Source organism: Aphis gossypii, chromosome 1 (assembly GCF_020184175.1).
Source record: "Aphis gossypii isolate Hap1 chromosome 1, ASM2018417v2, whole genome shotgun sequence".
NCBI classification, from domain to species: domain Eukaryota; kingdom Metazoa; phylum Arthropoda; class Insecta; order Hemiptera; family Aphididae; genus Aphis; species Aphis gossypii.
Genome location: NC_065530.1, coordinates 38,584,813 through 38,599,574, shown reverse-complemented (window position 1 = coordinate 38,599,574; position 14,762 = coordinate 38,584,813). Strand labels below are relative to the sequence as shown.

The 14,762-nt window shown below is 31.9% G+C and overlaps 5 protein-coding genes across 5 annotated transcripts; 2 read left to right on the top strand and 3 right to left on the bottom strand.

Annotated features, from left to right (window-relative positions):
- Positions 1-89: 89 nt before the first annotated feature.
- Positions 90-824, bottom strand: LOC126549172 (histone H1A, sperm-like). The gene has a single exon (XM_050197734.1). The coding sequence runs from the start codon at positions 766-768 to the stop codon at positions 142-144; it is 627 nt and encodes a 208-aa protein (XP_050053691.1). The 5' UTR covers positions 769-824; the 3' UTR covers positions 90-141.
- Positions 825-3,849: 3,025 nt separating this feature from the next.
- LOC126549175 (histone H3) lies at positions 3,850-4,367 on the bottom strand. Its single transcript, XM_050197737.1, has one exon. The coding sequence runs from the start codon at positions 4,306-4,308 to the stop codon at positions 3,898-3,900; it is 411 nt and encodes a 136-aa protein (XP_050053694.1). The 5' UTR covers positions 4,309-4,367; the 3' UTR covers positions 3,850-3,897.
- Positions 4,368-4,522: 155 nt separating this feature from the next.
- LOC126549192 (histone H4) lies at positions 4,523-4,959 on the top strand. The gene has a single exon (XM_050197751.1). It carries the CDS (start codon positions 4,603-4,605, stop codon positions 4,912-4,914), a length of 312 nt encoding a protein of 103 aa, XP_050053708.1. The 5' UTR covers positions 4,523-4,602; the 3' UTR covers positions 4,915-4,959.
- Positions 4,960-6,504: 1,545 nt separating this feature from the next.
- Positions 6,505-6,970, bottom strand: LOC126549188 (histone H2A). Its single transcript, XM_050197748.1, has one exon. It carries the CDS (start codon positions 6,928-6,930, stop codon positions 6,553-6,555), a length of 378 nt encoding a protein of 125 aa, XP_050053705.1. The 5' UTR covers positions 6,931-6,970; the 3' UTR covers positions 6,505-6,552.
- Positions 6,971-7,274: 304 nt separating this feature from the next.
- On the top strand, positions 7,275-7,769 carry LOC126549179 (histone H2B-like). The gene has a single exon (XM_050197741.1). The coding sequence runs from the start codon at positions 7,345-7,347 to the stop codon at positions 7,723-7,725; it is 381 nt and encodes a 126-aa protein (XP_050053698.1). The 5' UTR covers positions 7,275-7,344; the 3' UTR covers positions 7,726-7,769.
- Positions 7,770-14,762: the final 6,993 nt, after the last annotated feature.

Sequence of the window (14,762 nt, the reverse complement as noted above, 5' to 3'; positions counted from 1 at the left end):
ACAACAGAACGCGTTCGCTTGCTAGTGTTCTCGATCTCCGTTTGAAGGGGTTGTTTTATTAGGTAAATTTAGAATGTTATGTAAATTGGTGGCCCTGAAAAGGGCCGTTTTAAAGGGCAAAAGGCAATTAACAGCAATAATTTACTTCTTCTTGGGGGCTGCGGTTTTCTTGGTTGGAGTCTTCTTAGCTTTGGGTTTAGCAGCGGCCGGTTTTTTTGGTTTAGCAGGCGACTTCTTCGGCTTGGTGGCCTTAGGTTTAGCAGCAACTGCTTTCTTGACTTTTTTAGCTGCTGGTTCGCCGGCTGCGGGTTTTACTTTTTTGGCGGACGTTGATTTCCTCTTTGTAGCTCCCGGGGCTTTGACCTTTTTAACGACTGGCTTCTTCTTCTTGACCACAGCAGTTTTCTTTTTAGGTTTAACCTCGGCCACTGGCAGCTTGAAGTGTCCAGATGCTCCGGTTCCTTTAGTCTGGAGGACAGTGCCGTTAGCGACGGCGGCTTTCAAAAATTTCCTGATGAACGGTGCCAACTTAGCGGGATCGACTTTGTAGTTGGCTGCCAAGTATTTTTTGATGGCCGGCAGGGACGAACCTTTCTTCTCCTTCAGCTCCTTGATCGCAGACGTGACCATCACCGATGTGGTAGGATGGGTCGCTGCGGGCTTCTTCGCTTTAGAAGCAGCAGTCACCTTCTTCTTGGCCGGGGATTTCTTCGCGGCTGGCGATGCGGCAACTGGTGCTGGAGTGGAAACGACGACGTTGTCTGTCATGTTGGCGTAGTTGATTTTGTAAGTTGTAATATCTCAGAAAACACTAAAGATTTACGTATGGCTATCGAACGAAATGGTACGCGACTATATACACCGTACCGTACCGACTAGTAAACCACTGTGATTCGCGTCGTCGACGCGGTTACGGTTGTACAAACGTTTTTCGCGATTTCTCGGCAAATAATCGTCGTACGAATCTCGTTTTGAGTTCTCCGGAAAGCCAACTAAATTTCAAATGATATCTCATAACTTTTTCAACGCTATCCGGTATCAAAAAACCACCATGGATCGTTATTCACACGCTTCCGACCGGATTTTCGTACACCATGTTTAATGGTCTACCGTATGACTGAAACCGAATTAAAATGTACAAAACCCCTTTGAACACATTCTATACGAGTTTCCCAACACCTGGGTGTTTGCAGATTGACAATCGATCCATATGTCGACGAACGGTGGCTTTTCAAAATTGACGATTTTGGGTTAGTCTTTCGGCACGGCGTCATTAACGTTTCTACCATTGAAATGTTACGTGGCAGACTTTACCTATAAAATATCTAGTCTTAATAGTGTTCAACTTAAAAAAATAATTATAATTATACACTATAAAAGGATTTTGGTCAAAACTCGATTTTAAATAAACAAAATAGGTAGTTACCTATATAACTTTTTTTTACAACACCAATCGTTTAGTACCTGATACATTATAATGGTTGTACGCCTTAAAACCAAGTATAATATATTTTCATTAAAATTAATTTATAAACATTTTTCTGTTCTAGACAACACTATTGTAATAGTTTATTATAATGCAGCTAAATTCCAATCCAGACAATAATTTAATTTAGTGCCGTACATAATAATAAATTATTAATAAATAGGTACCTATTATATTTATTGCAGAATAATTCAAAACATTATTTGTTCACTACAAAATCCGTGACTGATCTAATTTAATGATTTGAAACACATTTTTTAAATGTTCATCTTTGATTTCTGTGGAATTGGACACGGGTTATAAATTATAATAAAATTATTATATATAGAATTAGGGGTCTGTTTTGTGCCTTGTTTTCTGAACTGTTTTTATGACTTTCTGGTAGAATCGTAGCCAAATTTGTAAAAACACAATTGATTATGTTTAATAAAACAAACATAAGTATTACGTGAACTCTAAAGATAACTCAACTCATTAACCATTCACTACCCATGGGTATTCCAAGGTAGGTACATAAACTTACAAGTGCGATAATGGCACTATTAATGATAGTATTATAGCGCGGATTTCTATGCAATTGCATATTTTTTCCTTTTTTAGATTTTTTTTCAGTTATCCGCACGAACCATAATAATTTTAATTTAATGGTGAAATTTTATTTGTATATTTCTGTATATTTTTACAAAATTTGAAATATATTGCATATTAAACTACAATTTCTTATATACTTAGTTTATTTAAGTAATTAATAAAATGATTGTAAGTTGTTTAATTTGTGAATTTTCTATAAATAAAAACAATTTTTATGATTTTTACTGCATATTTTTTACTTGGCATATTTCGATACATTTAGTGCATACAAATCCGTGCTCCAATGATAATAGAAAGCTGAATATTTGAAAAATATTATATCAACATTTTTATATTATAATAGAAGTTAAATTAATAGGTACTGTTAAGTTGCAATAATATATAACTTAGTATATAAAATGTAATACAAAAAATTCTAGTATTTTATGTTTTTCATTTTTCTCAGACCATACTTTTGATACCTAGTAATCTGTGACTAAACTAAGAAATAATACGGCGTTTAAAAAAATTGTAGTAATATGGCAGTGTCTCAACAGTAAAATTAAATACAAATTGGAAGTATTAGACCACTAGAGAGTGAGGGACCTAGTCAGTAGTCATAAAGTTAATGGGTATTGAAATGCCCAGGGTTAGTCAATTCAAGTTTCAAATGATTCAATAACTAAATCGATAATATTTTATATTTATTTTTACTTATCTTCATAGTTAAAATTATTATCAACGCTGATATTTTTTTTATATGCAACCATAGACCTTGTAGTCCATATCTTTATCGACCTATCTTTATATGACGAATATTATTATATACAATTGTAAGGGGTTTTCTACGACCGCGCTAACCGAGAAAACTACTGAACCGATTTGGCTGAAATTTTTTACTGTTATACCCCACACTCTGCTGAAGGTTTAAGTAGCACTTTTGTCAATAAAAAGGTGCTCAAACAGACATTTTGAGATTTACGATTGGAATTTTGGTTGCTATTAGTTTGGTTATTGTATTGACTACCCTACAACCTTATAACTTCTTACCAAATTATCCTATCTTCATGAAATTTGGTATTCGTTATTTAATAAGTGTATTTATAATATTCGTGAAAAAAAAGTGTTGTCCGTATTATAACTGTCTTATTATTAAGGATGAACATAACCAAGATATTTCGATTATTGAAATAAAATCGATTATATTATAATCGAATGATAGGTAATAATATTATGATATTGATTCGAATGATATTTTCGGCGACAACCTGCGATTTTGTATTTACATCGCGACAAGTTTGAACCGAAATGTTCGATATCTACGTTTAATGATAGATTAATAGCTAAAGAACTTCCGACCGACAGCTATGATTGTGAAGTCCAAGTACTTGTCTCGTCATCCATATCAGTGATATTTGAAATTTTTATTTTATTAACCAATTGGTCGTACTACTATTTATATAAAACTACCAGGACTCAGGCGCCCCCACTGATGAAAAGATGTCATGAAAAATTGAAAACCCGTCAGCTGTAATTTTATGTCTGATTTCGATTTGAAAATTACAACAGTCAATAGTAGTAATGAATAATTAGTTATATTATAATAAGTTGGTATTATTTATTACGTTATTTATGTTGTCGGTTAATAAACACAATTCGTAAGCTGCACTAAGTGGTATTGTATTTTTATAAGTTATGTTTCATTAAAAAATATTAAAGAAAAGTGATGATCGAGAATAGAATGATAACGGCAAAGAGGACGTTAAGCATAAATTTAAAATTTGTGGTGGCCCTGAAAAGGGCCGTTTTAAGGTAATAATAATAATAATAATAATAATTGTTTAAGCACGTTCTCCGCGGATACGACGAGCCAATTGGATGTCCTTTGGCATGATCGTGACACGCTTGGCGTGGATGGCGCACAAGTTGGTGTCTTCGAAAAGACCGACCAAGTATGCTTCACTGGCTTCCTGCAGAGCCATAACGGCGGAGCTCTGGAAACGCAAGTCGGTCTTGAAGTCTTGGGCGATTTCACGGACAAGACGTTGGAACGGCAATTTGCGGATCAACAGTTCGGTACTCTTTTGGTAACGACGGATTTCACGGAGAGCGACTGTTCCCGGACGATAACGATGGGGTTTCTTCACTCCGCCGGTGGCTGGTGCGCTCTTACGTGCGGCTTTGGTGGCCAGCTGTTTCCTTGGGGCCTTGCCTCCGGTGGATTTACGGGCGGTTTGCTTGGTACGTGCCATTTCTGGATAATGATAGTAGCTGTTGCTCGGTCAAACTGTAAAACACTGATTGTTCGACACAACGAAAACCACCAGTATTTATACACGAAACGTATTCGTATCTGCGGTTCTCATTGGCCGGCGCGTGAACGACAACCGATGGGTGGGAGAATTGGAATGGTGCACTTCGATTGGCCGTGCGCGCGCCGTAAAACGCATAAATAAAACGGCGTTTGTGAACCGGGCATCAGTCAACGTTCAGCGTTCATAGCAGCAAGTCTTGCAACACTAAGTTGGAAACTACATAAAATCAAAATGACCGGACGCGGTAAAGGAGGAAAAGGTCTTGGAAAAGGAGGCGCCAAACGTCATCGTAAGGTTTTGCGTGATAACATCCAGGGAATCACTAAGCCCGCCATCCGTCGGTTAGCTCGTCGTGGAGGAGTGAAACGTATCTCCGGTTTGATCTACGAAGAAACCCGTGGAGTCTTAAAAGTATTCCTTGAGAACGTGATCCGTGATGCCGTCACCTACACCGAACACGCCAAGAGGAAGACCGTCACCGCCATGGACGTCGTCTACGCTCTGAAACGTCAAGGACGTACCTTGTACGGTTTCGGAGGTTAAACGCTTCATACACACACACACAATCCTTTAAAAAGGCCCTTTTCAGGGCCACCAAATATTATCATTAATTTTAAGAAACTCCACTTTCCTGTCGTTGTTATTTAAATTTAACCACTGTAGTAGTTGTACAAACTTATGCTTTATACATTTTTCAATTGTGTCGGGTAAAGTTTTTATCGAGGTACTAAACACTAATATTGTATTTTATTCTATAATTTACAATATAGGTAGAAAGAGGTTGTCTATGCAATACCATTTAAATAAATGTCACCCGCTTGTTGGTTAGTGATTTTTATTTTTAGAATATACGAGCAGGACCCATAATTATACACATAATTTTAGGTACTTATTAAAGGTATTTAAAGGTTCGAGGTATACTTTCTGATTAGTTTTTGAACAACAATCCACCATTTACTTTAATACACTGCCGAATATGATGCAAGCAAATACCTGTATAAATTATTATCATGATAATAACTTATTGTAAACATTCTTCGAGAAGTATGCCTAATAGTTTGGTCATCATGATAGGCACCGTTTTCCTGTAATAGGTACCTTTAATATAATAACCTGAGCTTAACAATATGTCCGTGAAGTTGACCGCCCACCATCATCTTACCAATTTTATACTCGATCATCTATATTAGTAAGTCATTAGTAAGTATTTCTAAGTACACTCCACTCAGATCATAAACAAAACATTAATGATTTTACTTCAAATATAAAATGGATAATGTTTAGTATAATTACTTAGGTACTTATTGGTTATCAAACCCTGTTAACACTTAACAATGTTTACACAATATTAGTTCATTAGTTAATTTATACCTATAAATGCAGTTACTATATTATTTTTCTAAGCATCGTTGCCCCTAAACCTTTAAAATGTTTGTCAATGACTATTTATAAACATTTATAACTTGAAAACTACATACTTGCTAGAATCTCGACTCATATATTTATCTATTTAAAATTTAAAAATGCCATCTACTCAATAATTTAGTATTTACAGTAAAAAGTACGGTTCTCTTTTGAAAAAATTTATATCATTTTGCCAAATAACTATTAATGGCATACAAAATGTATTTTGAAAATATGGATATATAAGTATAACATAATATTCAATAATTTAAAAACTTTGTATTTAAATAAATCACTCGTTAAAAGAAAAATATCTCTAACATTTCTGGCGAATCGCCCTGTTTACCCTCATATTTCAGGCGGCGGCATTATTTCGATGACGTCAGAGAGCCACCTTTTAACGTCGCCTCTGAATTGATACTTTCAACTTTGATAACATTAGTTACACACACAGATGTGTAAGTACGCGACTATTAAATAAGTAAAATTGTGCATGCACAATGATCATCGTGAGGCTCGATTTTCACGCCTCTGAGTACTAAAAATAGATGAGTAGATAATATGGTCTTACCTTAATGACTTAATTACAAGGTGGGTAGGTATACTATGTTTACAATGATCTAATAATACAATTATAGTTTACACTAATAGTATAAACCACACTCAACAGTTAACAGTATGAGAAAATACAAAATAAAAAGTAAGAGATTGTGCATGTGATTTGGTGGCCCTGAAAAGGGCCGTTTTATTAGAGATATATAGTGGAGTAACAGAAAATTAGACTTTCTTTTCGGTCTTCTTGGGCAAAAGAACAGCTTGGATGTTTGGCAATACACCACCTTGGGCGATGGTAACACCGGACAACAATTTGTTCAATTCCTCGTCGTTTCTGATGGCCAATTGCAAATGTCTGGGGATGATACGCGACTTCTTGTTGTCACGGGCAGCGTTACCGGCCAACTCCAAAACTTCAGCTGCCAAATATTCCATGACGGCGGCCAAGTATACCGGTGCTCCGGCTCCGACACGTTCGGCGTAGTTTCCTTTTCTCAACAGACGGTGGATACGACCGACCGGGAACTGGAGTCCGGCACGGGACGACCTGGTCTTGGATTTACCTCCTTTGGATTTGCCTGCTTTGCCTCTTCCGCTCATGATAGTAGCTTCGATATACGACTGATCAGTAATGCGTACGTAAACTGTGTGTGCTGAAACTGCCACGACAGCGCATTATATAGTCGAGAACTGGAAAATATTATTTCAATTGGACAATTTTAAACAGTATGACGCTATAAAATGACACCGAATGCATTGCAACTACAACAAAACCATGTCGTTTTTGATCATCATTATCATGATATTAGATTGTGAAGAAAGTACTATTTTTATTACATTTGTAAACGATGTTGAGTACTGTTTGTTCCGTCATACTTGTTACATTATGGCCAATGAACGAACGACGTATCACCTAGTTTTAGCAATATATACCGTCGTTTTCACTCCACCGGTATCATTCGTGTATCTACCTTCGTACAGTGAACAAACGCCCTAAACCAAAAACCAATCAAAATGGCTCCAGGAGGAAAATCCGCAGGAAAAGCTATGAAGAAGTCGTCCGGCAAGGCTCAAAAGAACATCGCCAAATCCGACAAGAAGCGCAAGCCAAAGAGGAAAGAATCGTACGCCATCTACATCTACAAGGTGTTGAAACAAGTACATCCCGACACCGGTGTCTCCTCCAAGGCAATGAGCATCATGAACAGTTTCGTCAACGATCTGTTCGAACGCATCGCTGCCGAATCCAGTCGCCTTGCCCACTACAACAAGCGCTCGACCATCACCAGTCGGGAAATCCAAACCGCCGTCCGTCTCTTGTTGCCCGGTGAATTGGCCAAGCACGCCGTCAGTGAAGGAACTAAGGCAGTGACCAAATACACCAGCTCCAAATAATTTATTTTGACCAATTATCACGTTACTAAAACGGCCCTTTTCAGGGCCACAACATTTTTCACTTTCCACACTGTCTGATAAATTTACTTACCACTTATAAAGGTTAAAGCGCCTTATATTTCTTGATTATGAGTATTATGCTGATAAATAATTATTGGCTCATAAGAATAATTATTAAAACACCAAAACTGATCTTACCGTCTTATCAATTACTTTCAAAACACCTTATACATTGTAACAATATACGCCCTCCTAAAACAATTTTTCCTGAGATCAACCGAATTAATTAATATTTAATAATGTTTATCATACCGATAATCAAGTCACAGTAATTACTGGTCTATTATAATAATTAATAATTACGTGAATCACATACCTTTTATATTAATTTTCTATGACAGGATTTCAACCCTTTTGTGGTAGCAACATCCAACTTTTATATTATATTTAGAGTTATCTAGTTGGCTTTTCTTATTTAGTAGGGTGTATTATAGTGGTCTCTTAAATAGTTGATGTAGTGGTATTGGTACACTATGGATCCCATATAGACTGATGAGTGATCCGTCCATCAGGTGAAGCTCGCTGCCGTTTTCTATAGTATTTATGTTTAAAAATATGAGTTGTTTGGATATTGTTTTTTCAAAAATATAAATTAAAGTAAGTGTCATTAATCCGTTAAGAATATTTCAAAATATTTCTATATTGTATCGCTAAATAGTCAAACAAAAGATGTTGCAAATGTCGCGTCTTTTCTAAGTTGATTTTTTTTTAACAACCTACAAATTAATTTATGGTAATACTTCCGATGTAATAAAATAATATTTGTTATAAATATTTAATTATTATGATAATGAATATTTCTATCATATTATAATAGTATTAACTGTTGTTATCAAATGTTGTGTTTGTGTGCCATTGGTCATTACTCATTAGTAACTAGTTAGTAGAATTTATTGTCTCACGGAACATTTGATTTTACCATTTAGTTGGAGGATGGAAGAAAACGCCCATCGGTTTGGACATTGATTACCAAAAACAAAAAAAAAATTGTCGATAGAACTTGCTCTGTGTCCATAACAAATTCTTCAAAACTCAAAACCGTTCAAAAGAGATTAAAAACCTTTTATAAAAATATATACTTCGATTCAAGAAAACGACTATGAAATTAATGTTAGGTATACCTATATATACATTATTTTTTTTTTTACATAATATTATTGGCATTGTAATACAAAATAATATGTACCTTTTTTTATATATTATACCTATTTATTTTACATAATATTATTATCACAGTTGAATGAAGAAACGCAAGTTTATAGATGGCAGCACATATTCATTTTATATTTATTATTTGTAATTTATATCATGATTTACTGATGATCCAGAGAAAAAATAAATTTCAAATGTGTTTGTAGTTTGTACCTTAAGTCACAACATGTTACAAAGTAAAAGAATAACAATTTTAAATGCATTATATAATTTATCATACAATATGATAAAAATAAAAAAACCTAACTTCTATCAACTATCAAAGTAACAATAAAACACAATAAATTTTATTTATGTAGTTTTATAGTATTAGATTTTTAATTCAAAATAAATTCAATGAAGTGACATTCATGATTACAATAGCTTTAAAAAAATGTTGAATTATTTGCTCTAATATTGCAGGGTATAATTTATTAATATTATTGAAAGTACGGGAAAGAAGAATTTATTTTTTTATTTTTTATTTTTTTATTAATTTATTTTACCTACCAAAATACCAATATCTTTATGCTCTTCACTTTAAATCATGGGAGTATGACAAATTTTACAATTGAAATGTCAGAAGAAGTGATAACTGTAGAGAGGGGCTACTTAACAGTTAATTTTAAGAAAAAGAGTTATACCAAAGCTAAAACCAAACGAGTTTTAAAAAAACATTCATACAAATACATAATTAAAATGAAAATGTTAATTTTAGAAAAAGTTTTTAATTTCTTATAAGTTATAATGAATGTGTACAATTAAAATAATGTGTTATAAATTTATAAATATAGAATTTTAAATAATGTGGCGTTTTTGGGCAGAATCTATTTAAACAAAAAGACAGTCTTCAATTGCATGTTTTGGTAGTATAACAAAACGAGTGTTTTTGCCTTATAAATTATATTCTCTTCTAAATTGTAATTTGTATGCGCAAATATAGTATCAATGTATAATCACTAGATAAATATTGAAATACCTACATCATAATCTATAAATTACATAAATGTACATCATTCTTACTTAGGATAATATAGTAACCAAATTACAAAAAAAAACTCAATAATAATCAAAACGATAATGGATGAAAAATTTAGTGAAGCAGCTTTATTAATTATTAGCTATGTACCAATTCTGCATACAACTTCAACAAATTATGGAATTTTGGTTGAAATTTTAAGTTTAAACACAAATAACAAGATCAGGACGTATAGTAGTTGTAAAGTTGTAGTATGCATTGTCATTGAGTAGATCATTATGTATTAGTATATTAATACAACATTATGTAAAATAAATAAATAATAATAGGTATTCATAATGAATAAACAATTTCAAGTCTCGTCCCTATCAGGTAACAATAAGTATTTTTTAAATTAGGTACATCAAAAGAATTAAAATGGATAGAGGTTAAATCGTTATCATATTTATTGTACCAATACAATCTATGGTGTTGCTATTTAATAACTTGATAATGGGTTCGCTTTTTTTCGGATCAAAGATTTCATGGAACTAATAATTACCTATTCGCTTTTTACATGATAATATTTATATTATATTATATCGTATTATTGGTAAATACCACATACTGAGATATATTTTACTCCGTGATCAATACGTAGAAATATTCAATGTTCCATAACGATAACTTATTGTGTTTTATAGCAAATCGATAATGTGTCATCAGTAGTTCTTTCCGATTTATAAAATTTGAGTTAAAGGACCATGAAACAAAAAAATGATTTTGGCTTAATGAATAGTTAGTCAATTACTATAACTAACAGTGGTACTAAAATTTGTATACGTCGATTCGTTAAGGCGCTAGAGCCAAAGAGAGATAGCCGCGTGACGTCACAAGATCACACGGCGCGGCGGCGGCGTATACTTTTATGCAGGAATCGCCAACGCGGTCTAGATTATTTATTTATAACTTTTGTTATATTCAATTATATTATAAATAACTTCGTAAACACAACAATGAATAGACATGCCTATACAAATATTCTATTTGGTTAATTGTGTTTTTATCTAAAATAAGACTTATTCTATGTTTACGAACGTCGATCAACCGCATTTTACGTTTATACGTCTTTGTAAACGGACATATTTTTAAACTTCGAATTTTCATCGTTGGAATTTTGTTTTACGAGGTAAAGTAATGTACTAATGTATTATAAATTATAAACATTTTTATTTTATTTATTAATAATAATAATTTGATAATTACATATATATTTTATATAAAGTTGAAATAAGTATAAGTACTTACCTATATTATGTTATATTATATTATAATTTATAAGAAGTGTTCTCATATAAGCAAAATATGTTTTATAAAAATTGTTATTTGTTTTTGACAGTGTATTACAAATATTTAAATATGTCAATACGTCCATATAGTTTTGAGCCCTCTGTGAACGATATTGATATGGCTGATATTCAGCCTGGTAGAAATGAACCCGATATACAAGAACAATTAGAGGGTCGTTCAAAAATTAATGTAAACGATTGGTGTTTATGTAATAAATGTATTAGGTTTAGTACTGACCAAGAGTGTATTTGTTGTTTTGAGTTGGAAAAATTACATAAATTACTACTACATAGTAACAAAAAAACATGTATAACGGAGATAAGCTCATTTTCAAAAATTATTTTAGATGAAGAAGTAAGTCATAGATTAGGTACCTACATAATACAAAGTAGATTCAGTTTTTTAATTTTGTCCTCTATTTTTTGTATTACGTTTATTAGGTTCTCAATATTACACGACAACAAATCATTGTTAAATCGAAAAATAAAAGCAAAAAAAAAACGTTATCTTCATCACAACCAACAAATAAGATGTGGAGGTATATTTGTTATAAACAATTTACTTATTGGATAAACTCATGGAATTCTATAGGAAAAGGTAGGATGACTATAAGTCCACTGATAATATAATGCAATAATATGTTAACTAATGCTTTTAAATATGTTCAGGAACGTATAAATACAATTGATTAAATTTTTGGTTTTATATAGGTAATCGTATTGTTATTCCATCGTGTGTTGTAAATAAAATTCGGCAGAAATATCCGGAACAAGACGGTTGTTATGTTGGTTATAAATCATGTACACTGTAAACATATTATATTATAAGCTTATTATCATACATAATTATGTAATAAACTATTATATAAAATATAAATATTTCAATTTTTGTAATATTAATGAGAACACTTCTTATAAATAAATTTTTAAATATAAAATATTCATATATATATATTTTAATATATAGGTATGTTCCTATTTTATAATATTATCTTTATATCCTATAAGTTATAAGTTATAACCATATATCGGTTAATATTATATTATATTTTATGTTTTGATATTAAAGTACATACATTAAAATTAAAAATTATTCACATTAAAACAAAATGGTGTAATTTATTTTAGGGGTAAAATGGTTCTTTGTTCTGTATTTGGATGCAATTCAAATAATGATAAGAAAAGGGCAACTTGCAGCCAATCTGAAAATATACATTTTTATAGTTTTCCAAAAAGAAATGAATCACCACTTAGATTTAAACAATGGTTAGTGTTTTGTAAACGTAAAGATTTTGTCCCGGGTAGTGGATCTAGAATATGTTCAAAACATTTTCAAGAAAAAGATTTTACAGAATCGAGTAAACTACAAAAACAGCTACTGCCAAATGAAAAAATAAGGTTATATTTAAATTCCGATTCTATTCCAACTATTTACAAAGTCGATGATTTTAGACCCAAAACACCTCGAAGTATAAGAATATCCCGAAAAAGAAACGAAGAAAATATTATATCAAAACAAAATTCAACAAACACATCGGTAAAAAAATTAAAAGTTGACAATTTCATAAACAATTTTAATGAATCTGATTCCGAAGATGATAGTGTACTAGATATTGATGATCCAAATTGTATTTACTTCAGTGATAATCTGAATGATAAAGGAGTACAGTGTGATTTAGGCAATGAATGCTACACATTTTATAAGCCTACAAATGACATATCTTTTGAAATAGAAAACCAAGAAGAAGAGTACGAAGAGTACGAAGAAGAAGAAGAAGAAGAAGAAGAATATGAAGAAGAAGAAATTTATGAATGTAAACAGACACAGCAAAAACCATCATCAAATATAGAAGATAATTCTTGTTTTTTTGTATTTTGGGATTGTTTATTGCCACTTTTTAATCGTTGCCGTCAATGTAATTCAACAGTTGTATCCATCCAACATTATATCCAAGGTGCATTACTATCTGTTATAACTATATGTGATAGAAACCATAAATTAATTTGGCGTTCACAAAATAAGAGTAATAAACGTCCATTAGGAAATATATTGATTGGATCTGCTTTGACTTTATCCGGAATTCTGTACACACAAATGGTAGCTTTCTGTGATTCATTAAAACTATCATTTTTTTCTCGTCCGGTTTATGATAAAATAATTAAGTGTTATACTGGACCAGTCATCTGTAATATTTGGGAAAATCAAAAGAAAAGTACTATTGACAGTATTAAAAATTCAGAAAATGATATTTGGTTAGCCGGAGATGGGCAGTATGACTCACCAGGCTTTTGCGCCAAGTATTGTATCTATTCAGTAATGGATTTACGTAGTGGAAAAATAGTCGACTTTAAACTTGTTCAAAAAGGTATGGTAAAAGGAGACTTAGAAAGAAAAGGTTGTGAATTATTACTTGATGATCTGACCAAAAACCAAAATTTTAATATTAAATTGTTTCTTACTGATCGTCATAAAGGAATTCGCTTTTACATTAGAACACAACATCCTGAAATACAACATGAATTTGATGTGTGGCACCTATCTAAAAGTTTGATGAAAAAAATGAAAACCTTAGAAAAAAAACATGAAGATGCATATTTATGGAAAAGTAGTATTAATAATCATCTTTGGTGGGCTTCACAAAACTGCAAAGGTGACGGTCAATTATTAGTTGAAAAATTCACGTCTCTACTACATCACATAAAAAATGAACATGAATGGGAAGAAAATGGAGTAACAAAAACATGCGATCATGATCCATTAACAGACGAAGAAATAAATAAAAAATTATGGTTAAAATCCGATAATGAATCATACTATGCATTAAAAAAAATTATAACTGCCAAAGATTTTATAAAAGATTTGCCACATGCAAAACATTTTGTGCATACTGGCCGCTTGGAATCTTATCATAATGTAAGGCTAAAATATATGCCAAAACGAATTCATCTGAAATATAGAGGCATGTACATAAGATCCATCATGGCTATATTGGACCATAATTACAATACAAATAAACAAGTAGTAGGTGATAAAATGGTATACTCGAAACCGTTAGGGAAATACACAATAAAAAATGTATATGAGCGTACTGATAATGATTGGCGAAAACGAATTATGGAAAAAGTACTCGATTTGGCCAAAAAAAAAACAAACGAATATAATATCATAACAATACCAGAAGAAATTGAAATTCCTAAGTCCATAGCTCCAATACCAAGACCAAATATTGAAGAAATACGGTCTAAAAGATATTCGAGATTTACAATTTAATTTTATATGTTATGTTATGTTATTTTGTAATAAATTATATTCAAAATGTTAAGTGTTATTTTTAGTTTTTAGAACAATAAATATATTATATTCATCTAATCATCTATATAAAAGTATATATTTATGTGAAATATCAAAATAATATTACATCAATTTCTATTCTAAATTCTAATATCATAGTTAATAAAGGTAATAAAAATTAATTACG